Below are 26,694 nucleotides of genomic sequence, written 5' to 3' on the forward strand. Positions count from 1 at the left end.
CCGACCGCCGCGATTGGCCGAGGGCCGGCACAAAAAGGCGAAGAGCGGGCGAACGGGCATTCGAGGTGGGCTCGTGCGAGCAGAAGGAATTCCTCTCAGGCCGCCGACAGAGCCGTCCAGCCAGCGTCATGTCGGGCACCCGGGCGGCGACGGCCGCGTCCAATGACCGCGCCCCTCACCCAGCCGGCGCCGGTGGCCTGAAGCGGCTGCGGAGCGAACCGGGCGGCAACCGGGTGACGGTGGTGCTGGGCTCGCAGTGGGGGGACGAAGGCAAAGGCAAGGTGGTGGACCTGCTGGCTACGGAGGCCGACGTCGTCTGCAGGTGCCAGGTGGGTGGTGGCACTTCAGCCCTTTTGAAGTCTTGCATGAAGAAATAATAATAATAATAATAATAATAATAATAATAATAATAATAATAATAATAATAATGTATTATTATTTATACCCCGCCCATCTGGCTGAGTTTCCCCAGCCAATCTGGGCGGCTTCCAATCAAGTGTTAAAAACAATACAGCATTAAATATTACAAACTTCCCTAAAGAAAAAGGCTCGCTGCCACTTTTTCAGTTGCTCTTGCATTTGTGACCTTTCTATCCTGTCCCGCTTATAAGTGGCTTATATGGTGGCGATGGTAGTTGCCGCCGTTTCAAAACCTTCCACTCTCCCTTTCAAAACTTTAGCCTTTCCCCGGGTTTCCACCCTCTTTTTATCCGCACAGCAACCCTGCGGTGTAGGCTAGGCTGAGAGAAGCAGGACTGGCCCAAGGTCGAGGCCACTGACTGAGTTTCATGGCTGCGTTGAGATTTTAACCTAGGTTGAAATTTGTATGATTGGAGATTTTATGAAAAAAATTAATAAAAAAAATTATTATAAAAGAGATTTTAACCTAGGTCATATTCATCCTCTCATCTCCTCTTCCTTCCCACTTATTTACTGTTATTAATATTATTAGCTGCTGTAAATCTCCAGTGGTTTGACCTTACCCCAGATGATGCATTCTTCCCTTGTCTCTTGAGACAGATGGATGCCAGCAAGGAATTATTATTATTATTATTATTATTATTATTATTATTATTAGAGTTGCAGGTTTGTTCCCGGCATGGGATAGCTGTCTATTCCTGCCTTGCAGGTGGTTGGAGATGATCCTCAGGGTCCCTGCCAACTCTACAGTTCTATGATTTTGGTGCATTAACCCTTATTATTCCCCCCCACACACCATATTTCTCCTTCTTCACTTTCAACCCACCCACCTTACTTTGTGTCCTCCCTCGCTGCTACAGCACAGAGGAGGGTGGCTTGCTGCAGACTGAATGCCGCTTGGGAAGAGGAAAGTAAGCCTGCACGCCTTGAGCTACAAATAGAAATAGCTGACCCTTGGCGATAAATGACATAAGATCCCGAGATCTAGACAAGCATGGTCTCAGTGCCAGAACCTGTGTGTCTGGACAGTAGTGAATCTGCTGGGGGCGGGTATTTGCAGCAGGTGTCAGGTGACGGCCTTCTGCAAGGGAAGGTTGCTGAAGGTGAAAAGTGCAGCCCAACACTCACACATAGTATGCTATCCGTGCATTATCGTGGGCCAAGCTAAATGTGACGAAGTTAGCTGCGTTTCTTTATTCTTCTGCCTGCCTTCTCCAGTCACATATTAAGAGTCTAAGGGTCTAGAGTCGAGGGTGGCAGCGGTAGTATAGATTTAGGATTGGGGAGAAAGGGGTTCATAGCCATTATGCCAATTGGAGTAGTCACATTTTCTGTCTAGCCTGTTTCAGAGGGTGGTTGTGATGATAAAATGAGCTGTGTGTGTGTGCACTCACTTGAGGAATGGTGAAATAAACCAGATATATGAAATGCAGTTGTGTATTGTCCAGTTCTTTCCACTATCAGTCTTGTTGTGGGGTTTGTGAAAATGTCACTCTGAGACTTGGGAACATCTTTCAACTGCAGTTAGTAATCATCTAGTGGCTTCTGTCTGAACAAGCGCCTCCTTCAGCCAGGTTCGAGGTGTTATCGTTGGCATATAAAACCCTTAACGGCTAGGAGCCAGTATACTTGTGCGATCGCCTTACCCTATGTATGCACTCTTGACTGCTTTGGTCTGTGGAACTGTCACTGTTACAGGCACCACAAAATACATGTTTTGCAGTTGTAAGAAATCAATCTAATAAAATGTAGGCAGTGTCTGCACTTCAGAACTCCCTGCCTGTTGACATCAGGTGCCTTTGTTGGACTCTTTTCAAGGTCTGCTCAAAACCTTTTTTTTGAAGGAAACCTATCCAGGCACGTCGCTGTTGAAATGTTTTACTCCCTTTTACTACTACTGTAATTTTATTTATTTTTAAATGCTTTGAATCATTTTGAAGTGGTATTTAGTTATAATTTTAATATTTCATGTGAACCACTTAAGAGGTTTTATTACAGTCAAGCGGTTTTATAAATTTTGTTAAATGCAAAAAAATCCGTAGACGGGTCCTCTCCATGGCACTAAACAAATTATTCTGAGAATTTCATGTTGCTATCAATTAATTGTTTTCTGCCTGGGCATACTTTCTAACTAACCAGAGCACTTCATCAGTTTATTTAAAATATCTGTCTAGTGCTTTTCATAACATATCACAAGGTGGTTCACAAAAACCATGAAGTACAAATAAAAGATAAGATCATCAACATATCAACATAACTGGTCAGGGAAAAGGCCTCAGAGAACAGATGGCTCTTTAGCAGGCATTGAAATGGCAGCCTTCCTTTCTTTTGGAGAGGAGGTTGTTCCACCACAATGGTAACATCTGCAGGTTTTGCCATGACCTGGGAAAGCTCAGTAGAAGAGCTTAGTGATTGGGCAAGTCTGTATGGATAAGACATAGTTGGGTCAGACTATTGGCCCACCACGTTTAGCACAGTGGCTGGACCTATGGGAAGCCCCACAAGCAGAAATTAGTGGAGCAGCACTCTTCCCACTTGTGATTCCCAACAACTTTTATTCAAAGGCATATTTTCTCCCAACAGTGGAACTAGTATATAGCTTTCATGGCTACTAACCATTGACAGCCTTATGCTCCATTAATTTACCTACCCCACTTTTAAAGCTGGTTTTGCCAACTGTTTCATCTCGTGGCAGTGGATTTCTCTGTGCGCTGTGCTAAGAAATACTTCCTTCTGTCTAAAACCTTCCAACATTCAGGTTCTAATTGTATGAGAAAGGGAGAAAAACATACCTGCTTTCTCTTCGCCACACGTCATCTTATACACCTCTGTCATAACCGCCCTGTTCACCTTTTTTCTGAACTAAAAAGTTCCAAATGTTGTAACCTTTCTTATGGGGAAGTTGTTCCACTCCTGATAATTTTGGTTGCCTTTTTGCAACATTGTGTAGCTACAGTAACCTTTTTGACATGTGGCGACAGTTCAGACTCTGTATTATATAGGATTTATTTTTTTTGTTTCAGTGTGCATCGCTTTGCACTTGTTTACAGTGAATTGCAGTTGACATTTTAGTGCCCATTCACCTAGCTTTGGGAGATCCTTTTGGAGGTGGTCCCAAGTTGTTTAGGTTTAGGGCTTTGTAGGTTAGTATTGAAACCTTAAACCTGGCCAAGAAGCTGATTGACAGCTAATGCCTTGCTTTTAAGAGCAGTGTTACAGGTTCGTGGTAAGAACCTTGGCACCTAGTGTTCACCACATCCTGTATCAGCTGGACCAAGAACAGTGCCATATAGAACACATCTGCAGTAGTTCACTCTTGAGTTTATCAACACCTGTGTCACTGTATCCAGAAAGTGTTGCAGCTGTCATACCACCTGAAGCTCTTAAAGGTGCTTCCAGCCACACAGCTGCTTGTGTCTTCAGCGACAAAGATGTATCAAGGAGACCCCTAAACTACATGTCATGTGCTTCAGGGGAAGTGCAATTCTTTCCAAATTGCACAGCTCCCGGAATGGTGGACTGTCTAGCCACAAGATCTCCAACTTACCAAGATTCAGCCTCAGTATGTTGGGCATCATTCTGTAGCATCCAGACACTTATCTAGAATTTGCATGGCCACGCCTGTTGCAAATGCAACTGAGAAATAATGCTGGGTATGAATACTGATTATACCGTGCTTAAAATCCCTTAGTGTCTACTCTCAGTGGCTTCATATTAAGGCTGGAGGGAAGTTGATACCATAGCAAGAACTCTCAGGTTATTTCTTTACATTTTTTAAAAGCTCAGGTACTGCTTGCATGCTTCCTATAAACATCTGGTTGATCACTGTGAGAACAGGATGGGTCACTGGCCTGATCCAGCTTGCTCTTATGATCTCACTTTTAAATCTTATGATAGTTTTTCAATTGTAAAACTGTTAGTAATGATGTGGAATTTTTAAATAGTTCGTTTTCCGTCAGTGAATTTAAATTTCTCTGTGTTTTTCATACTTCTCTCCCCCACCCCACTTTATTTTTACACATTTTTCAAATTACATAAAACATACGCGGGTGGCGCTGTGGGTAAAACCTCAGCGCCTAGGACTTGCCGATCGTCAGGTTGGCGGTTCGAATCCCCGCGGCCGGATGCACTCCCGTTGCTTGGTCCCAGCGCCTGCCAACCTAGCAGTTCGAAAGCACCCCAGGGTGCAAGTAGATAAAAAGGGACCGCTTACTAGCAGGAAGGTAAACGGCGTTTCCGTGTGCTGCGCTGGCTCGCCAGATGCAGCTTGTCATGCTGGCCACGTGACCCGGAAGTGTCTTCGGACAGCGCTGGCCCCCGGCCTCTTAAGCGAGATGGGCGCGCAACCCCAGAGTCGGACACGACTGGCCCGCACGGGCAGGGGTACCTTTACATTTATATTACAGTACATCCATTCATCACCTTATAGTAAGTAAAGACTTCCCGACTTATCTTTCATTGGCATCCTAGTCTATATTCTTTAGTTTGCTACATCTCCTTATGTTTTTATCCTGTCCCTTTCTCCATCCTTTCTAATCCCTTGTCTAGTCAACTACTGATCATAAGCTTATCCCACTCGCCAGTTAACCCTGATACCTCTTTTTAAAAAATATTCTCCCAAATATTCCCACTCCTTGTTTTCTTTTCATAGTTCTCAATTTGTTTAGATCTTTTTTCAGTACAGTCAGGTCCGTAAGTGACTGTGGAGGCCAATTCTGGACCCACACGTCCTTTCACAGTGGGGATCTTGGTTCCCAGGCAGGAGTTGATTACAGTGGGGATTTGCCAAGCAAGCCTTCCTCTTAGCACATTTCTCCCTTTTGTCCTAAGAGCGTCTTCAAAACACATGACACCTTTGGTAAAGGCTGTTCTCCAATAGGAGCGCCTGCAAGCCAGTGTTTCTTAGTTCTCGGTGTTTATACAACGTACTTTTTTAAAAAAAGATTTGCCTTGAGAGTCTTTGAACCTCTTTTGTTGACCACCAGCATTACGCTTACCATTTTAAAGTTCGGAGTAGAGTAGTTTCTTTGGAAGACTATAATCAGGCATCTGCACAACATGACCAGTCCAACGAAGTTGATGTTGAAGAATCATTGCTTCAACACTGGTGATCTTTGCTTCATCCAGTACACTGATATTAGTTCGCCTGTCTACTGTATGCTTGTGAAACATGGACCACTTACAAACACCATCTCCAACTTGAAAGATTCCATCAACGGTGGTAAAAAATAAGCAGCCAGTGGTAGGGTAGCTGTGCTCTCCTGGCTGCAGGTCAGTCACTGCTGCTCATTGGGAAGTAGATGGGGAGAAATGTCGTGTCCCCTTGCACCTCTTCTTGCATCAGCTGGTATGCAGCAGTGATGTGACTGATCGGAGGCGAGGTGTTTCTGTCCCACTGCACTGTTCCCTACTGAAATAAGCTAAAGCCACAATCATGCACTTACCTGGACATAACCTTTCGTGAACACAGTGGGGCTGCCTTCTGAGTATGCGTGCATCCCCTTTGATACAAATAACAACCTTTATTGACATCCTTTTAATGCTATCCCATTATCATTAAATGGTCTCCCTCAGGAGGTTGTGAACTCTCCATCCTTGGAAGATTTTAAGCAGAGTTGGATGGTCATCTGTCATGGATGCTTTAGCTGAGATTCCTGCATTGCGGGGGGGGGGGGCAATTTGGACCAGTTGGGGGTCCCTTCCAACTCTGATTCTATGAATATCTGCCACTTTAAAACTGGCCCTTTCATTACCCAGAGTGAGGCAGCCTGTCTAGTAACATAAGCAAAGAAAAACAAAGCAAAAACCCCATGAGTCCTGAGGAAGCTTGCTTCTGACAGCGTGAAAGACAGAGAAAATAAAATGAGTAGTGAGGGGAGATGCAGATATGTAGAATCATAGAGTTAGAAGGGATCCTGAGGATCATCTAGTCCAACTCCCTGCAATGCAGGAATATTCAGCTGGCCCTTAACGGGGATTGAGCCTGCAACCTTGGTATTATCAGCATCACGCTCTAACCAACTGGAATATGATAGTTCCATGATTGGTTTTGTTTCAGTCTCTTTCTTAGGTTTTGAACGTGGGTATCTTAATTTATTTTTACATCTCAAAAGACTAGAAAGGTTGTTCGTTAATACATTTCAGAGGCAACCTTGTTTATTCTTCTTTGTTTATTATATCTATCTCCCGGGCATCTGTTTGCATCTGAAGAAATAGCCTCACTTATGGGAGTCCTTACATCTGTGGAGGATTTAAAACTACATGGTGACATTGCTATTTTAAACTTGGGCTTCTCCTTTGGGTACTGATAAAATCGCTCCAGGATCACCCGTATTATATGAGAAGGTCAAGTTTAAAGTTACCAAAGCTCTGTAAGAAAACAAGGCTGGCTTGCAGTGCCCTCATCAAAATCTTACGTTTATTATCCTGGGTAACAATCAAGTCAGTAACTGAAAATTAAGTTCAAATGATACTTGTTTTATCTTCTTTGTTGTTTGAATTTATGATACTTGCAGGCAAGTTAATAGCAAAGTTCACTTCCTTGTATAACTTGCCTGGGTGAGTGGGGTGTTAATATTGTATTTCTATAATTTGATGAAAGGGAACAGAGGCAATTTTACTGTCTAATGCCTTTTAATCTAGACTTTTAATCACTGCAGTCTTTTTTTATAATTGTAGACACAGAAAATACAAAGGGCATCTTATGAAATTTGTCTACATAACCATAAAAAGACCTCTTGGGCTACTTGTGTACAAAGCACATGCTGCACAGCTCAGTAAATATGTTTTGCTCTTTTCCCTCTTAAAAGTCACATTTATTCCCACATCACCTTGATGATTGTGTGCATACGCATTGCAAGTGTTTCTTATTTGAAATGGAGAAGGCACCTTTAATTAGAATTAAGGTGTCTTGTGAAAAGGCTAACAGCTGTAAGAGAAGAGTAGGAAAAACAAGCTTCGCATAGTTTTTTTGTATAGTTACTGAGTAAGAGTAAATAAATAAGAGAGATTCAGTAATAACAGCTGGACTCACTTCTACAGTAAGTGCATTCCAGATCCTAATGGTGTCAAAATGCAAAATGTCCATGGATATTTTTCGGAGAGGAGAATCTTACAAGAAACTATATTTTGGTTACATTAATGTAATTTTGTTTTGCTTGGTAAGTAAAATGTACATAAATTTGCATGTGTGTGTGTGTGTGTAGCACATTACCTGACATTTACAGAAGGTAAAATAAAAATTCTTTGGTTTTCTAAAAGCAAGATTACGTAGACTTATCAATCTAAATGTTGCCCGGTAGTCACAAAAATAGCAGATTTGAATTTCTCACACCCAAGCATATATTTTTAGGACCCCCTCAATGAAGAAATTTGCGAAAATTAAGTTTCAGTTAGTAGCTACAGCTGAAAGATTTCAAGGAGCAGAGGAGCCAAAAGTTAGTGTTCTTGCAGTAGAGTTGATGAAGCCATGTAGTCCAGTTTTTCTCTGATGGAATGGTTGATGTGGATAACAGTTGTAGGAGGAGCCTGGCAGAGCTGGTCTTAACAACAGAGCAGATGGAAAAGCTCTGCAGTCTGTTTTATATGACCTACCTTAGTACAGTAAAAAGCAAAAAACGAATATTGAAGTACAGTAAATGAATTACAGTAAATCAGTTACAGAGTAATCCTAAGTGGTAGTAGTGGAAGTAAAGTGACTTGGGGGGGCACTGGTGCTGTTTTTCTTCATCTTTTGTCTTGGCAGATCTCCATTGTGTGACACCCTCCTCCCCACCCCCTCTGAAGCAGATGAGCAGTGAATAACAATATTAGTTCAAATCCTTAATATAGTTAGGCTGAAATTCAGTTAACTATGAATGTGATTAAAAAACATGAACACATATTTTCAGTCCAAATCAATAGCATTCTTTGCTTATAGTAAAAACAGGTTAACATTATTTAAGTAATCATTTTTTGTATTTCTTTTGGCAGGGTGGAAATAATGCAGGCCATACCGTGGTTGTTGATGGGAAGGAATATGATTTTCACCTCTTCCCTAGTGGTATAATTAATCCCAAGGCAATTTCTCTAATTGGTAAGTATAAATGTCTTGTTTGGAGACTTGAGATTCAAGTTGGGGAAATTCAGCTATAAATGGATTCTTTATTGCGTGAGCAATAACATTTATTGCTTCCACTACTGCGGCTTGAATCAGGTTAAGTTTAAACAGTAAGACAAGATTAATCACTCAGCTTTTTCTTCCCTCCTTTGATATCACAGGTGACCTATTGACTGTCACTAGTATGGAAAATAAGAAATTTCCAGAAGATTCAAAGAGAAGCAATTGCATAGTGGGTTTTTTGTCAGGGTGGGGGGGTGGGGAGTGTTATTGGGAACAAAAGGAACAGCTGTTACCATCCCTCCACATTTCTAATCCTCCTGTATCTTCAGCATGATTGCCATTGCTCCTGGAATTTAATTAGCAGCTTTATAAAAAGTAATAGGAATTCACGTATCAAAGCAGCTGCTTAGAGCTGAGACTATAGAAGATCTACTAAGTTTGGACTTGTATGCTTGTTTGAATGGTCCATTCAGTAGCATTCCAAGTTAATGCATTGAATTGATACAGATCAGGCATAGGCAAAATTGGCCCTCCAGATGTTTTGGGACTACAACTCCCATCATCCCTAGCTAACAGGACCAATGGTCAGGGATGACGGGAGTTGTAGTCCCAAAACATCTGGAGGGCCGAGTTTGCCTATGCCTGGGTACAGATCTTATGTTTTTATATGTGTTGAGCCACCCAGAGTGGCTGGGGCAACCCAGCCAGATGGGCAGAGTATTGTGGTGGTGGTGGTGATGATGATGACTGATTACTTCAGTTAATGGAGTTGGGAAAGCGTTTTTGACCCAGTCCATTGTCAGCTGGTCTGACTTAAGCATTAGGACAACTGCTAGTACCCTAGTGCTTTGTGCATTACTTTGAAAGATGACTGTTTAATGGTTTGCTGTCACAATTACACATTTCTATGTCTTTTTTAGGGAATGGGGTAGTCATACATTTGCCAGGCTTATTTGAAGAAGCTGAAAAAAATGAGAAAAAAGGTTTGTATGTAATGTTTTGATTTTCTTTAAAAGCAGTGTATTTTTCCTATTGCAGGTAATTTCACATTTATCAGGGAAATTTACAGGTCATGGTTATAGTATGCCTAAGCCTACATGCATTCAAATAATAAGATGCTTTAGACATACTATTATTTAAACATGACATCCAAATCACAAGTAAATAAACAGATTGTATGAAAGTTGCTAGAATGTTCACCTGATAAGGAGCTCCTGAAATTTGTTCCACACATTGCCTGCCACAGCAATATCCAGAGGAGGTTTCCTCTTAATGTAGCATATCCTCATTTGCAAATCACAACTGAGTAAATATGCTGTCACAAAATTGAGATCCTTGAATGCAAGGAGGAGTAATTAATGTTACAAACAAACAAACAAACAAACAAACACAAACAAACAAAAACAAACACAAAACTGCTTTCTATCTTTGCATTTTACAACTCCTACTATGAAAGGTTTAAATTAAATTAAAAGACGCCTTCTCCTTGGGAGAAAGGCAATGGCAAACCTAGACAGCATCTTAAAAAGCAGAGACATCACCTTGCCAACAAAGGTCCGTATAGTTAAAGCCATGGTTTTCCCAGTAGTGATGTATAGAAGTGAGAGCTGGACCATAAAGAAGGCTGATCGCCAAAGAATTGATGCTTTTGAATTATGGTGCTGGAGGAGACTCTTGAGAGTCCCATGGTGTAATGGGAAAAGGGGGCTGCTCGTGTGTAAGCGTTTAAGTCCTCCAAGCTTTACCATCAGTTCCTAAACTTTCCCAGTCCGAGGAGCCATGGGTGCGTGGCTACCTCAATCGCTGGCAGAATCCGTCAGTGGGCGTTTCCGGAATTTACGCCAACATAAGAGTTCCTTGACAGAACTCTCCTTCTGGATTCTCTGCGTGACAGTTTCCTCCGTGGAGTGGGCGTCCCCAGCGGAGGTCCTGAGCCCTCCCCGCTGTTCTCACTGGAAACATCTTGGAGCCATTCCTCCGATTGAGTTTCTGCAGAAACTCTCCCTCTCCCCCTACTGGTTCCTTCCTCCGCATCCGAAGCTCTCCTAGCCTCCTTGAGCCCTTCCACCACCTGACTCTCCGATGGCAGTTCCCTGACACATGGACTGCAAGAAGATCAAACCTCTCCATTCTGAAGGAAATCAGCCCTGAGCGCTCACTGGAAGGACAGATCCTGAAGCTGAGGCCCCATTACTTTGGCCTCCTCATGAGAAGAAAAGACTCCCTGGAAAAGACCCTGATGTTGGGAAAGAGTGAGGGCACAAGGAGAAGGGGATGACAGAAGACGAGATGGTTGGACAGTGTTCTCGAAGCCACAAACATGAGTCTGACCAAACTGCGGGAGGCAGTGGAAGACAGGAGTGCCTGGTGTGCTCTGGTCCATGGGGTCATGAAGAGTCGGACACGACTAAATGACTAAACAACAACAACAACTAAGAAAGGAGGTAAAAGTCACTCCTGGAAGCCAGAGCATGGCTGTATTTTTGTGCTTTAGTTAGCTGAATATAGCTGTGGAGGCAGTTGTGTGTAAAAAAACAACAACCCAACAATCTTGGGGGCTCCTTACTATGAACTTTGCCCTCTTAACAAAAACCACTCCATAAGGAGCACATATTGATTTGGTTTTGGTTTTGCTCACAATACAATACATGTGTATTTGCTGCATTTGATGTGTCTGCGTTTCTTTTCTTTAAATAAATAATTTTAAACTGATGGGACAACTGAATAAACTTGTATCTCAGTGTTGTAGCCTCTTGGGAACAGAAACCTAACTGGCACCGCATTTCTTCTGACAGGTTTAAGAGACTGGGAGAAAAGACTCATCATATCAGACAGGGCACACATTGGTAAGTGGCAGTCTGGTAGAGAAAGTCTTTATATACAAACAAATTATAGGCACTTTGCATTTCCAGGATCTTTGTTGGCCATCCAAACCCATTATTTGCACTGAGGAGAGTTTGTGTTTCATAACACAGATGGCGAGTAATCTCTATTTGAATATGCTCAGTGCGATAATTAAGAATAAAAAAAACCCCACCTCCCCCTGCTTAATATCTACGGGGTTGGATCAATACTTCCCATGAGTTGAGTTGACCGGAGGTGGGGAGGTGATTCTTGCCAATTACTCCTTGCTCCTGAAGCTCCCTGAAAACCTGTTACGGGTTTTTGAAGCAGGGGGGAAGTTCCAGAATAGCTGCAGGGGGGAGATGGGCTCTGCAAAATTTGCCTTCTCCTTCCCTAACTCCAGCAGGCACGTCTGTTGAACTAGTCCCTTATGTGAATGCCAATATTGTGATTAAGCTCATTATACAACAAAATTAATACTAATAAATATATATGTGTATATATTTAGCATAAGTTGCTAACTGCTAGATATCAGTAGTACTATGTATTGATAATATAACAACATCCTTTTATATGCATCAATTTCTTGTTAATAACTTTCAGTATTAAAATGCCAAGTGTGGTGCAAAAGCCTATTACTTTTAATAGAACTAGGAGGGAGCATTTACCTGTACCTTCCAGTAGTAGAAATTATTTTTTATTAAGATACATCTAAAAGTTGCTGGCAGTTTAGTATTTAGCATTTAATGCTGCTGTTTCTTGAAAATAAACCCCAGATATCGTCCAAAATATAAATAGCTTACAATGTTAACAAGGTAACAAAACAAATGTAGACACAGAGGCAGTTGGAGCAGGCACTCCATAAACATCACGGATCCAATGTCTGGATCCGATCCAGTTGCTTGACTCTCAGAAATAATGTTACTGAGAATCACAAAGGCTTATTTAACTTGGTCTCTTTGCTACTCAAATAATGTGTGTGTGATACTTGAAAGCCAAACTGGTTTTTTTTGTCTCCTTTGATTCTTCTCCTGTGCTGTACAGTGTTTGATTTTCACCAGGCAGTGGATGGACTTCAAGAAGTGCAGCGGCAAGCGCAAGAAGGGAAAAAGTAATTATGCATCTTAGTATACCTGAATTCTGCTACATAGATATGGCTTAAGTCTGTAAGAATAGGGTGCCCTGTATTTGATCTCCTCAGCATATTAATTAATAAATAAAAATTATAAATACATATTGACTTCCAAGAGAGCTCTGCATGACCAAACTCTGGATTTACAGGGACCACAGGCCACATGACAGCACCCTTTGAATTCCTGCATGGAGTAGAAATTATGCTGTGGGATGCTGAAGAGAATAATAGGGGCCCAGACATAATGGAAGCTCCTGCTCAGAAAAGTCTGATCCAGCAAACTTTTAGTTTTAATTGCCCTTAAGTAATTACCAAAATATCAAGGGTGTAGTATATGTGGTGCTGATCTCACAAGAAGTCTGGTTGTTTCTGCTCTAGGCTACTTCAGTGCTGCCAAGGCAGTGGTCTTTCACAATCACTTGGAAGCAGAATTAAAACAGCAGTTCCACGTGACAATATTGTGCTTTATTTCCCATAAAAATCCCACAAAGCCTGTTGCTTAGTATGTTTTAATTGAAAGTAAGTCTTGCTCAACAGTGGTTCCACTTACTCACTCCTAGCCCTTTAATTGTTTTCACATCAGCCATGGTATTTCTGAATTGAACTTTCAGTTCTTGGTACCTACTGGCATATAATTGTGTGTTTTTTTTAAAAAAATAAACAATTTATCTGGCTTAACAGAATAAATAAGGCAAGGATCAGTTCAGGAAATCATAGAATCATAGAGTTGGAAAAGACTTCAAAGGCCATCTGCCATTGCATGAAATCAGCATCAATGGTAGGTGCCCCAAAAGATTGGGGATATTGCAAAAAAACAATGGAACGAGGCATTTTGACATCAGGGTCATCTAGAGTCTATAAAAAAAGGAACAAATTATTTCTGTTCTGGATAAAATAGCTGGTTTGTTAGCAATGCTCATGAGCTTGGTTAGGCTGAGGATGGTGGCTGTCCCTGGGTCAATAGCCACTCTTCTCATTAGCTCTTCCACCTCCATGCAAGTCCTGCATCTTAGAACATGGTGGCTCTTCCTTCGTAACACTACACAGAAATGGCAACATGTTGCTTCCTAGTTACGGGAAATTTGGGCACTATTGATATCCTGTACAACTTGGACATTAAAAAGACATTAAGTTGTCCGGAGGCAGATATAATGGTGTTGGAATACCAGTCTGATTCTCTATGTGAGCTATATATTAGAGGTAACAAAATTGATGTATGGCAGTCTCTCCTTCTGCACTGCCCCTTTGTTCAAGAGGTTTCCCTTAATAAGGAAGTTGACTAGACCAAAATATATTTGCAATCTGGTCTAGTCAAATTCAGCACTCTTTGATTGATTGGTTTAGGGCTTGGAGAAGCAACTGGAATTGGGGAAAAGAGCAGCTGGGATTTCCCCCTCTCCTCCATTATATTTGTAGTTACTGAAGCTACTGCTAATCCTGGATCAGATAAGGTGTAGCAATATGTGGGAATCTGCCCTCATGGTTCTATGGAAATAATGTTGCATACACACCCTGAGACTTGATAAAAAATGCAGCAAGTAGTCCAGCTCGTAGCTAGTCTCAGCCCACCCAGGCAGGCCACAGAAGGAGATGCATTCTTTTCTGTAGTTGGAATCTGACCCAACAGTGTTCCCTAGGCATATCTCCTTCATGAAGCTTTGCAGTAGTTTATCTTCCAAATAGGTTGTATGTATGCCAGAATCCCACAGTGTCTGAACAGCATGTGAAAATTCAGCTTCAAGTAAAAGTGAATTCCTCATTATTAGGAGCAAAACCCGTCTTCCACTCATGATGGATGGCAAAGGTTTCCAGTATTTTACCAGGCTATGCTTGCAGTCATGCTTCTCTTCCTCCCAGTCCAACCCTGTCATGCCCCCGTAATGGCTGTTATAGTAGATAGGTCAGTGAGCTGGAAAGTGATACCTTGTCGACCTATTTAGAACAGCTCTGAAAGATTTGGCAGTGCAGTAATGAAAACAAGCAAGCCTACTGGCGCGTAGGAAGTTGGCATATACAGTTCAGCATGAAAAGTCAGTTTTATGTACCCTGCTTTCTGGTCCTGTGCATTGTTTGTTGTGCAGTAGTGTAAACTTTGTTAATAATGCCCTTGCTGAAAGAAATCACACGTAACAGTATGTAACTGAAGCACAGACTCAAAGAAGGGTGACTGACCCCTAGTGGATGTGAAGTCCAGAGAAGGAAGATTGGGAGCATATTGGAAATTAACTGTGATTTAACTGGGTTTCCCCACAGCACCACAAATCTGGTTAGCAAGTATGTGACGGAATAGCAACATAGAACTGGAGGTCAGGGAACTTATTTATATCTTACCCATTATGCTTATTGTTTATATTTCTGTGTCACCTTTTGTCAAAAGGGCTCCAGAATAAGAGTGCCCTGTAAGGGAAAACAGACAGGGTGATAGATAGAAAGGGCAGAGCTGCCATTTGGGTACTTTGAAAGTGAGTAATTACTTCTGCCACTGCTCCCACCACTGTTTCATCCACGTAGTCAGGCTTCAGGAGTGCTTGGTCTCAGTTCAGTGTGCCATTGGTCTTCAACTAGTGAGTCAGGCGCTAACTTAAGAAGTGGGGGGTTGCATCTGTGGTACTGCCACTATTTTCTTTATTTGAAATGGAGAAACAAGAAAGAGAGTATGATCAGGCACAAAGGACAGCATTCATTTATCTTTAGTAATTGTATAGAAGGTTGTATTTTTGTGTGTGTGCATGGCCAGCTTCTTTGGGGAAAATACTGTGTTTTTCCGTGTATAAGACTACGTTTTTTCCCTTAAAAAAGGTCAAAAATTAGGGGGCGTCTTACGGATACATCTCCCTCCATTTTCTTAAACCTGAATCCCCCAAAATAGGGGGTGTCTTATACATGGGGGCATCTTATAGACAGAAAAATACAATAAATCTTAATGACTATTAAAAATACAGGAGCCCCACGTTCCTTTACATCTCAGCCAAAAGAACAGAAACGGGCAAATAAATGGAGGAGGGTCTTTTTTAATGGTTTTGGTCATCAAGCAAAAAGTATACTTTCAACCAATTTCTATTATAATGCATTCTAAAAATGTATGTGTCTCCGTAAGTCTTCTTAGTTCAAGACTTGATACCACTCATTTGTCTTCTTTCACTAGTATTGGCACAACAAAGAAAGGGATTGGACCAACCTATTCTTCCAAAGCGGCACGGACAGGACTTCGGATATGTGATCTTCTTTCAGACTTTGATGAATTTTCTTCAAGGTATCCTACTGAAGCACACAGCAAGAAGTGGGTGGGGATTTTTGCTTAACGTGAAATATTTTTCTTACTGCTTCTATACCCCTTAAACACAGGTAGGGGGAATTGGGAAGCTATAAGGAATAGAGGTATATAAATATTGTCATTTGTGATTTCAGACAAACTGGTGCCTGGACAAGAGGTCTCTAGTTGGCTTTAACAGGGTACTGCTCAGTCCATCTTCAAAGGTTGAAAATGGGTCTCCCGTATCTTTTTTAGATAATCCTTTCATTTTGTGGCATTCTGTGTGACCTATAGACAAAGGTCGTTATATAATAAGACTCAACTTTAAAAATATGTGTGCTAGTAAATTGTTGATATTTTACAGATTTAAGAATCTTGCTCACCAGTACAAGTCGATGTTTCCTTCTTTAGAAGTTGACACAGAAGGACAACTAAAAAAACTAAAGGTAAACTAGTAATACTTCAGTGTTTAAGACAATAAAGCAAGGTTATATAACTAAATTATATAACTGATTTTTATTTTCTATAAATAACAAAGACTATGAAATAGAAAAGTTTGAAATGGAAATTTGAAACTGATAGAGTATAGTGTATGTGGAATGCAGTATATTGCTTTTCATTGATCTCAAGAGTATTTAAATATTTTACCTAGAAAAGATAGTACACTGTACTGTAATACAGTGGTTGAAATCTTTCACTGTTAAAATACCCAGGACCAGCTTGCTTGTTACCTGTGGTCACAATTCACTAGGAACCTTTACTGTGCAACCCCACAATATGAATGGGAGTTGCGCAAAAACACTTTGGAGAGACTGTGAGCGGACACTTCCTAGACATTATGGTTTGGCTGAAAGTTTGGTTTGGGGCCATTTGCCTCTGTAGCGATGTATGTAGCCTGAATTGTCCTGCCTATACTTGGGCTTAGGGATACTTGGCAGAGGGCATAACAGTGAATGACAATTGTTGGCGTTCATGAGTCTTGACTGTTACGGGGCTCCAAGGAGCTTTCTGCATATGTGCCAGCTAGGGTTTTAAGGCATAGTAGAAAGGAATATGCATCTGTTTGATGGATATGTGGGATTATGTCTGGCATGTTTAAATTTCAGAAGATGAAAGTACACTTTAGTTTCACCAGATATAATGTTGACAGTATGAGTTCCATTGAAAATGATTTGTGAATGCAGAAGACCACTTTCCATACTTGGGTTTTATCCCTTCTGTCTGTATAGCAGTTTGGGCATTACACTGAAAATGTGTGACTGTCCTGGGTAAGGTGAAACCTACAGGAAACTACCCTGATTTTATTCTTTATAGATCCCTCCACCTAGTTAACAGTTTAGAAATGGTTACTTTCCAGTTTGCCTTTTGGTATGCTTTTATTCTTGACTTGCAGCCAATCTTCTAGAAACATTTGATTTAACCTTGTGCATGTGTTGGATCTTGCAGGGCTATGCTGAAAAAATAAGACCAATGGTCCGAGATGGTGTTTATTTTATGTATGAAGCGCTGCATGGCTCTCCAAAGAAAATTCTTGTAGAGGGTGCCAACGCAGCACTGCTCGACATTGATTTCGGTACGCCTCCCTGTACAACATAATACTTTTCTGCCTCCATAAGATCTCCTGTGTGTGCAGAGGTAGGAAAGATTTTATACCTATTTCTCAGGTAAGGTGAGACAAAACTTGATATACCTTCACTGAAATCTGGCTGGCCAGTGTGGGAAACAAGATCCTGAACCGGATAGGCAGAGATCTTCTTCCATACGCACGCCTGCTTATTTGTGACACCTGCATGAATCTTCAGGCATATTAGAAGATGTCTGAGATGTGACATAATTTTTGTGTTGGCTTGAGAGAAGTGCACCAAATCAGAACTTACTAAAATTTGAGCGAGTTAGGATACTTTACACTGCTAAAGGTTCAGCTAGCTGTTCTTACCAGTCAACTAAACCACCTGTTCAGCCTCTCCCATTCTGTAACAGGGTATAGTGCAAGGGCAAGGGGAACCTGTGTCTCTCCAAATGTGTTAAGAATCTACCTTTCATCACTCCCTGCCAGCCTGGGCATTGGTCCAGAATGTTTGGAGTTGTAGTCCAACAACATCTGGAGGGCCACAGGTTCTCCATCCCTGGTGTATGTCCTTTTCTGTCAGCGTATATATGTGGAATTTTGCTCGTGCTTCATCTTCTGTGCTGTGCATTCCTTCATCTTCCTTGATATGACCAGGAGTCCCTTATCCCCATATTTTAAAGCACCTTGAAGTATCTAACAATGTACATGAGAAGCCATCTTGAAATAGAATAAGCAAAAGTCATTTGTTTTCCCCCATGCGTAATTCATCTTTCTTTCATTTGGCAGGCACATATCCCTTTGTGACGTCCTCCAACTGCACTGTGGGCGGTGTGTGCACCGGGCTTGGTATTCCTCCCCAGTATATTGGAGAAGTGTATGGTGTAGTGAAGGCCTACACAACAAGAGTGGGAATTGGAGCCTTTCCCACTGAACAGATAAATGTAGGTTTAGTGTTACCAAAGGCAAAGACATAAGGTCAGTGGGATAAAATGTCGTAACAAGATGATGGTCTCCTGCTAATGCACACATGTCTAGACTATGCCAAGGGGCCGTATTTTATCTTGGGGCCGCAGTAGATTCAACACAAATCTCAAGCTTCGTTTCAAAGTAAGAAATGCACCTATGTGATAACTTTACTCTTCTGACTGCTTTAATCTTCTTATATATACTGCTTATGTACTCTCATAATTCTGCTGTTTTAGGTAGCCCTGTTGCCAGGGTCATCCTTGATCTGAATCTAAAGTGATCTGTCAGTATCCTTGCAGAATCAGTATTTCTTTCAATTTGGAATTTTTGTTCTGTAGGATTTGTCTGCTTCTGCAGCTACTAGTTGGTGGATGCAATAGTGCTGGGGGGGGGGAGAACCCCCTCCCCCAAAAAAACCATATTTGGAGACAACTGTATCAAAGGCAACTGATTAAAATGAGCTGCTAAAAACAGAATCATTACACAGTGGTACCTTGGTTCTTAATCCGTTCTGGAAGTCTGTTCGAATCCTGAAACATTCAAAAATCAAGGAGTGGCTTCTGATTGGCGCAGGCACCCTGGAAACAATAGCTGACAACCACATTGGACGTTTGACTTCCAAAAAACGTTCGAAAACTGGAACACTTCCGGGTTTTTGGCGTTCGGGAGCCAATTTGTTCATCAACTAAGCCAGTTGAGAACCAAGGTTCCACTGTATAAGCTCAGATACTCTAAAACTGGTGATTTGGTATATGGTGAACAAGGTGACCTCCTTCCCATTCCTCTGCTCTTACATGCAGTGTTCCTCTGTTTCCTGTGATGTGCAAACTGGCAGAAACTGTACTTTCAAAAGGGTTTCTGACTCTGGTTTGGAGGGCAAATGCTAACTAAGGTTTGCCAAACTGAATGTTGGGGTAAACTCTGGTCATTGCAGAAGAGGATGCTCTTTTCTGATCCTCCAACTTTCATTTGGAGGCAAGGATTATCTGAATTGAGCATCCTTTATCCTATGACCTCTCAAAGAATTTATGTTAATAGTGTGGAAGACATATAATAAAAATAAATAAGACTAAGTGATTGATGAACTAATATTTTTTGACTCAGAAAATAATTTTACATATCCATTCTTAATGTTGGCTTTCAACGCTGTATGTAGTGTTTCTCCATCTTTTCTGTTCACATTCTTTTGAAACCCTGGTAGGCAAACATGCAGTGATGTCCATCAGATTTCTCCTTCCTGGACCAAAATTCAGGCATCTCATACAGCCCAACATCCTAATTTGTATTGTTCAATTAAGCAGAAATTTGGCGATAAAATATACAATTTATAATTCAGATTAAAAATACGTACCGGTAATTAGTATGGAAATTAGATTTCTAGTTCTGGTTTTTAGTACATCACACACCTGTTGAGTTTTAAATAAAACAAATATGTTACATTGATCGCCTGATGCTTAGGATTAATGTTGCAGAAATCTCACCTAAATATTTGTCTCTGGCAGGAAATGGGAGATCTCTTACAGTCCCGAGGCCATGAATGGGGAGTGACCACAGGCAGAAAAAGGCGCTGTGGCTGGCTTGACCTTGTCATATTGAGATACGCCCATATGATCAACGGATTCACTGCGTAAGCATCACAGATTTTGAGCTACACTTGGAACTCATAACTTTTTATCCCGTGGAGTACAAATATGTAGGTAACATTAAGATAAGATTAGCTTAGCAAAGTGTTATGTTTTGTGCATTGATAAGAGCCAATTGCTCCAGGTGTCATAAGGATGATAATATCAGTCTATATGGAATTGCTGACAGGATTGCAATATACACTGCTCACAATGTTTAGGAGGAGTGAAGCAGTCGATAAGAGCCAGGCAAAAGGAAACCGTGTTCATGGTCAGGTGAACATGGAGTTGCTTGGCAGTTTGGCAAGATTAAGGGAGGGGATACAACACTCTGCACTGCACAGTTTAGCTAAGCTGGAACAGCGATTAGCATTAACCAAGGTTCATAGGCTGCTGACCTAACCAAAAAACATGGTGATGAGAATGCTTGCTTGAGAGAGGAGGGTTTTGAAGCAAGAGGGCATGCAGTTCCATGGTCTGCCCCTAACCCCTTAGCCCAAGGGTCAAGTTGCATTTGCACTGGCCCAATGAGCATGCCATAGAAGTGGTTTCCTAGTCTGCTCTTGAGGTTCCAAATTTGGGTTGGTTCCAGCAGATCAATAAGAAATTTAAAAAATCGCCCCCACACTGCATTCAGGTTTTTAAAATGCATTTGATACTTACAAATCGTACCTAATCTTTAAAATACATGCATGTAATGCTTGACTTCATATTCTGCGAAGTTTCTGAACATGTTTATTAATGTACCTATAATATGCCTATTTATTATTTATTCCGTGATTACTCGTGTTCATATTTATTCATTCAGTTTGGCCGAATGAATTCAGATGAAGACAGATGGAGGGGATTAAAGAAGGTGTTGACTGAGGATTTGTTTTACATGTAATTTTACCTCATGTTTCTTTTGGGCAGCCTGGCATTAACAAAACTGGATATTCTGGATGTATTTGATGAAATCAAAATTGGCGTAGCTTACAAGCTGGGTGGCAAAAGAATTCCATATTTTCCAGGTATGTATCGATTGCTTAAATAGTTTCTTAATATCAGGCTTCCTCCCCTTCCTCCTTTTAACTGCTACATTACAAGTGTATGCACACAGCTCTGCTGGTAGAGCATGAGATTCTTAATCTCAGGGTTGTGGGTTTGAGCCCCACCTTGGGCAGAAAGATTCCTGCATTGCAGGGGGTTGGACTAGATGACCCTTGTGGTCCCTCCCAACTCTACAAATCTACGATTAGTGTCGTTGCTTGTGTCAACAGGTCCCTAGAGTTGACTTCATATCAAATATGACTTCATATTTGTTTTAAAAAGTGCCAGAATTTGGTAAACAGAACCAAATGCCCTCTCCATTATTCCCTATGTACATATTCCCTATGTACATAGGAAGTTGTCCTTATATAAAGACAGACCATTGGTCCATCTAGCTCAGCACAATTGACTGGCAGTTGCTCTCCAGGGTTTCAGGTTGGAGTCTTTCCCAGCCCTCCTTAGAGACTTCAGAAATTGAACCTAGGAATCTTTTTGTTTGCAAAGCACATGCTGTACCTCTGAGCTGCCAGACATGTCTCATGCTATCTAGTTTAAATTTAGCCAATTACACTTTGAATTTTGTTCATGCCAGTTGATTGCAACCATTGAGCTCATAGAAGCATCCTCACTTTGTCTCATTTTTGAAGCTAACCAGGAAATACTGCAGAAAGTGGAGGTGGAGTATGAAACGATGCCAGGGTGGAAAACCGACACAACAAGTGCCAGAAAATGGGAGGAACTTCCACCTAAGGCACAAAATTACATTCGGTTTGTGGAGAACCACGTTGGGGTGGCAGGTACATATCGTTTTGGCACTCTTCCTAGGAGGCATTCCATGTGTTCACCAAACCATGCAAAATTATTTCCAGTTGGGCAGAAAAGTTGTTCCAGCTCTGGGGGGATTTGACTAGATCAGCGGTTCCCAAGCACTGTTTGCAGTACTCTAGAAAAACCTTGTAGTGATTGACCCCTCTCCTATGCTTCCCTATTCAATATTTAGAGCCATCCATGCTGAAGTCCTGCATTGGACTGTGCCCCCCCAATCCAAAAGGCACCTGCCCCACAACATGTAAAAAGTAAATAAATCCCTGTGCCAGCTTTGAATATTTACAGGATCTGAACTGGCAGTCACTGACCAGGAACAATATATATTCAAGGCACACGGGATACCTCCATGAAGATGTCAACCCATTGTCCAACTGTGAAAAACGTGAATTTCTTGTTAGGAGTCATTAGGAAAAAGACTGAAAACAAAACAACCAATATCGTAATGCTGTTGTGCAAATCTGTGGTATTGCCACCTTTGAAATATTGTGTGTAGTTCTGGTACTCTTTCCTCAAGAAGGATGTTGTAGAATTCGGGGGGGGGGGGGGAGTTCAGAAACCAAAATAATCAACGGGAGGGAGCAACCCCATTTGAGGAAAGGTTACAGCATTTGGGGCTTTTTAGTTTAGAAAAGTGAGTAAGCAGGAAGCTGAGATGTATAACATTCACAGGGTGGGGGGAAGTGGGCAGGGAGAAGCTTTTTGTGTGCCTTTTAAAAAATGAAGTAGGTCTGTACAACTTCAGAGGCAAATCACAAGAATAAATTGTTAAATGTTAAAATGTCTATCTGCTACTACACTGCAGTTCTGAGTTCATTTGCTCTTGAAGACTCTGATCTACACATTAGGATTACATCATAAAATAGATTCCATTATGTTGTTTACTCCCCAAGTAATTGTTCTAATAATTTTTTATTTCTCTCCTCTTCAGTGAAATGGGTTGGAGTTGGAAAATCAAGGGAATCGATGATCCAGCTCTTTTAAACACACAAAGAACATATGTGCCAAGAAGCAGTTTATTGTACATTTGTTCCTTTCTGTACCCAAACAAAGATGAAGATGCTGTTCTTCCTAGACTATGATTAGACATGCCTTGTACTTGTCATATTCTCAAGTAAATGTATCCAAAAATTAGGAACACAGAATAAGAACAGAAATATTGGGGAGGGGAATCTTAAGGTCACATTTAAAAAGTGCCAAACCTGCACTGAATTATTTCTTCAACTTGCTACCAGTAGTGAAGTTTATTCCAGATTGCAGAAGGTGTAAGGAGGAGGTTCCAATTCATATGTCAGGAAGCAATAATATGGCAGTGTTCAATGTATGTGGCATTTAAACTTGTGCTGGTTATGGAGCACTGCACTTGTGTAAAAGCCAGCACAATTCAGTAATTCTCTTTCAAGCCCAGCAGTCAAAGCGACTACTTATTTTAGAAATAAAAGCTCTTCAGATATAAAGGGTGAAGAGATGCAAAAGAAGTTATGTCATGGGAGGAAGGAAGGCCATAGCTTAAGTCCTTTTTTTTGGCAGTGGGTCAAACTGAAAATAGCCGACAGACCTAAGGGATAAAGAGCTTCCCTTGAAATATTTCCCAATAGGCACTCCACATGAAGTCCTTCAGAGATGGTGCTCTCTTGTGCCATTGTGCAGTAGGCACAAGGACAAAGAAACCACAGCAAAGTAAGAAAATGCCCGGAGAAGCCAATCTTTGCAACATCCTGAAGTGCATCACTACATGGACACGGTGTGGCTTCACTACACCCTTCATTACAGCCGAGTAGATCCCTGGTCTTGGACCCTATGTTGCCAAGCCATAGCACGGATTCCCTTCCACCAACATTACTTGCCACTGTGCTGCTTGATCACCAACAGAATAAATAGGTAGATTTAAAAGAGGATTAGATAGATTAATGGAGGATATCTATCTATCGTCATCTACTAACCCTCATGGCAGTGTTCTGTCTCCACTTCTGAATACCAGTTCTGGAGTGGAAAGTGTCTGTTGTACTTGGGTCCTGCTTGTGTGATTCCTGTAGGGATCTGGTTGGCCACTGTAAGAACAGGATGCTGGACTGGATGGGTCACTTGCTTCAGCCAGGGGGCTCTTCTTATGTTCTTAAAACAAGTTAACTAGAGCGGCTCCTCATCAGCCTTTCAAATAATGAGTACAGAATGATAGTGCTTTTTTCTATGGAGCTGTGCTATTATGGACTGTGGAGCAATTCTTTTAAATACAATGAATGTCTCCAATCCCAGCAAAATAAGCAGTGTGTATGAAGGAGGAATCCTTTTGGTTCATGGAGAATAGCAGTGTGGTTTTTATTATTTATTCTGTGTAGTTATCCATGTGAAGAAGAGGGCCTAGGGCTTGGATCTGTTGCTGCTTGCCTCCATTTAAATAAATAATGATTAATTGTGCCATTGCAACCACATGTTCCCCATGAATATGAGTGTGTTGTGGGGCAATGAAGTGCCAAGCTGGAATGACATAATGGTGAGTGTTGGTCTGGATGCACTTTTAAGGTCACTGCTTCCAGTAGCAAAGGTTGTGTCAGCCTCTGTCCATCCATCCGTACCACAGAGGATACTTGCCTTACAAGGTTGTTTGAAGGATTAAAACTAGATATTGCCTGTGAAGTGCCTTGAACCCTACAAAGGGCTTATATAGATCCTAATATTGTGATTCTGACCTTATTGAGGCCATAAGGTCTACCATTACGCAGTGAACAAGTTCTAAAAGAAAGCAGCCAAGGTGTGTTGCAACTGGGTGCCCCTGAATTGTTTTTATTGTGGGGGATTGTGGCCCCTGCCCCTTGCAATACCATTGCCTTGGACAGCTTGGAAATGGAGGCTATAGTTTAGTTATTCATAACTAATAGAAACTCAGGAACAGAGAGCACTGCGTTGACTCTCACTGCCTTCTGCTTATTAGTTAATGGTTACAATTCAACACTGAACTAAGCACACCTAAGCTCAGTGAAAAGCAATGAGCTTTGGTGGGTTGGACTGTGACCATTGCCTTTCCTGGGATCCAGAGTAGTGTGTGCGCTTGCACAAAGGTGTCTCTTAATTTTTCCTTTTGGTGGCATCCTCTCACGGAGACTGCTGCCAGGAGAGCTGAAAAACCTTGTGGACAATCTTTTACAACTCTGGATCTTAGTCCTTATCTCTGCCTTAGTTTTGCCAGTTGTAACATGGCAGGTAATACTTGCTTACCTACCTCATGTCGACAAAGTAGGCTCTAGCCCGTACTCAACGATACACTTGTTAGTCTTTAAGGTGCCAAGGGGTTCTTTGTGTTTGCTGCAACAGACTGCTCTGGAATAATTTTTGTATGTTTTTATGAGAATGACGGTGGGCCTCACCCATTTGAGAAGACTAACTTTCTGATTCACAGATTATGTTGACTTAACTTTGAGACTTAAATGTTTTGTTAAATAATTTGTAAAAGCGCTTTTGATTGACAGGAGGACCACTGCCAAGTCAGTTTTCGTTGCTGTCACAAATAGCCCAAGAATTCTTCCCTCAAGCCATGGTGCCTTGGCGTATATGCATTTGGACAAAGTCCACTAAAGTGGCCTTTTGCCTTGCAGTTATCAAGCTTTGCTCTATAATCACTTAGGAGTGACTGGCACCTTGTGGCTTGCTTACTGCTTTGTAATTTGAAATGGCACTGTTGTCCATTATCTTTGCCCATTTGACATATTTTTTTTACACTACTAACAAGATGCATACAGAATTGTAAGAGGAGGAGGGGTCCTTGTAGGCCATCTTGTCCAATCTCCTGATTGCAATAGACTATCCAGAGCTAGTGGATCCTCAATAGATAGAAAGCTGCTGCAATAGAAGAAAGCTGCTGCAGTCTTGCAATATAGGATGCTTAAACTCTTTCCAAAGTCTGTGTCAGTTGAGCAGCCTAACCTGGGGCAACATGAACCACAGTCTACTGAGAAGTGTTCCCGTGCAACATCCAGTGAAATCAATGTGAGCTGTGCAAGACCTTTGCTTTGATAAATCACATTCACTTCAGTGGAGCTGGCATGGAAGAACTCACTAGCACATCAGGCCCAATGACATCAGGCTTTTTAGTTTGCACTAAATCACAGTTGACCTTTTGTTCTGTAGCCTTATTCTGTTTTAACTAATCTATGAGGAATGTTATTAAGTTATTTTAATTGCAATCTGTTCTCAGTAAGTAATAGCACTGAATAAAATTCAATTTATTTTTATTTATTAGGGAATCATGTTACAGTGCACAGTGATTCAAAGCAGCATAAGAAATGTGTTTCTGTACAATGCATGCTACTCTCTTGACGGTATCCTGTTAAATATTATATTGAACATTCACTTGAAATTTGTTTATAATTAGTTTCACAGGTTACATTTAATATTCATAACCTGAAGCAAATTGGTACGGTTGAATTAATAGGGTTGAGGACAGCATGGCAAGACAGTGAAAATGTCTTAATTGTGCATCACAGCAAGGACTACAGTAAAAAGGTCAGGTTCCATGCATAACACTTTTATGATGCTCTATATCACACTTGCTGATACTAGCTGGGTGCACACAGTTCAACAGATGCACTAGAAGTGTTCTCTTGATTTATTTTTGTATATGGTCAATAGGGCTGTACACTTTTATCTTACAGCTCTTTCCTTTGCTTTATAAAGCCTTACAAGAGTAAGAATTTGGTCTCTTGAGTCTTCTTTTGCATTCACAGAAAATCTTGATCAATATTCCACTGCTGTTCATGAGAATCTGTGGCAAATTAGCTAATGTATGTCCAAGAGGCAGTTCTGGCTTTTACATCAACTTGGTTTGTGTGTGTGGTAGAAGAAAAAGGTCAGTGAAACTCTTTTAACCTGGTCCCAAAAGCTCAGCTGAAACCTCTTTGGGGAAAGGGTTCTACAACTGGGCAAATCCACAGCAAA

The 26,694-nt window shown here is 41.3% G+C and overlaps 1 protein-coding gene and 1 long non-coding RNA gene across 2 annotated transcripts; one reads left to right on the forward strand and one right to left on the reverse strand.

Annotated features, from left to right (window-relative positions):
- Positions 1–26,447, forward strand: ADSS1 (adenylosuccinate synthase 1). Its single transcript, XM_083736202.1, has 13 exons — positions 1–329; positions 8,392–8,494; positions 9,442–9,504; positions 11,317–11,367; positions 12,410–12,476; positions 15,643–15,750; positions 16,115–16,196; positions 17,197–17,323; positions 18,107–18,261; positions 19,789–19,913; positions 20,821–20,918; positions 21,585–21,734; positions 22,694–26,447. Exons 1-13 carry the CDS (start codon positions 129–131, stop codon positions 22,744–22,746), a joined length of 1,383 nt encoding a protein of 460 aa, XP_083592328.1. The 5' UTR covers positions 1–128; the 3' UTR covers positions 22,747–26,447.
- On the reverse strand, positions 12,765–15,249 carry LOC310845221. The gene is made up of 2 exons (XR_014564581.1): positions 14,990–15,249; positions 12,765–14,894 (listed from the first exon to the last, which is right to left on the reverse strand). It is a non-coding gene; the product is annotated as an uncharacterized lncRNA (long non-coding RNA).
- Positions 26,448–26,694: the final 247 nt, after the last annotated feature.

This window comes from Podarcis gaigeae (assembly GCF_964106915.1).
Source record: "Podarcis gaigeae genome assembly, chromosome: 1".
Lineage (NCBI taxonomy): Eukaryota > Metazoa > Chordata > Lepidosauria > Squamata > Lacertidae > Podarcis > Podarcis gaigeae.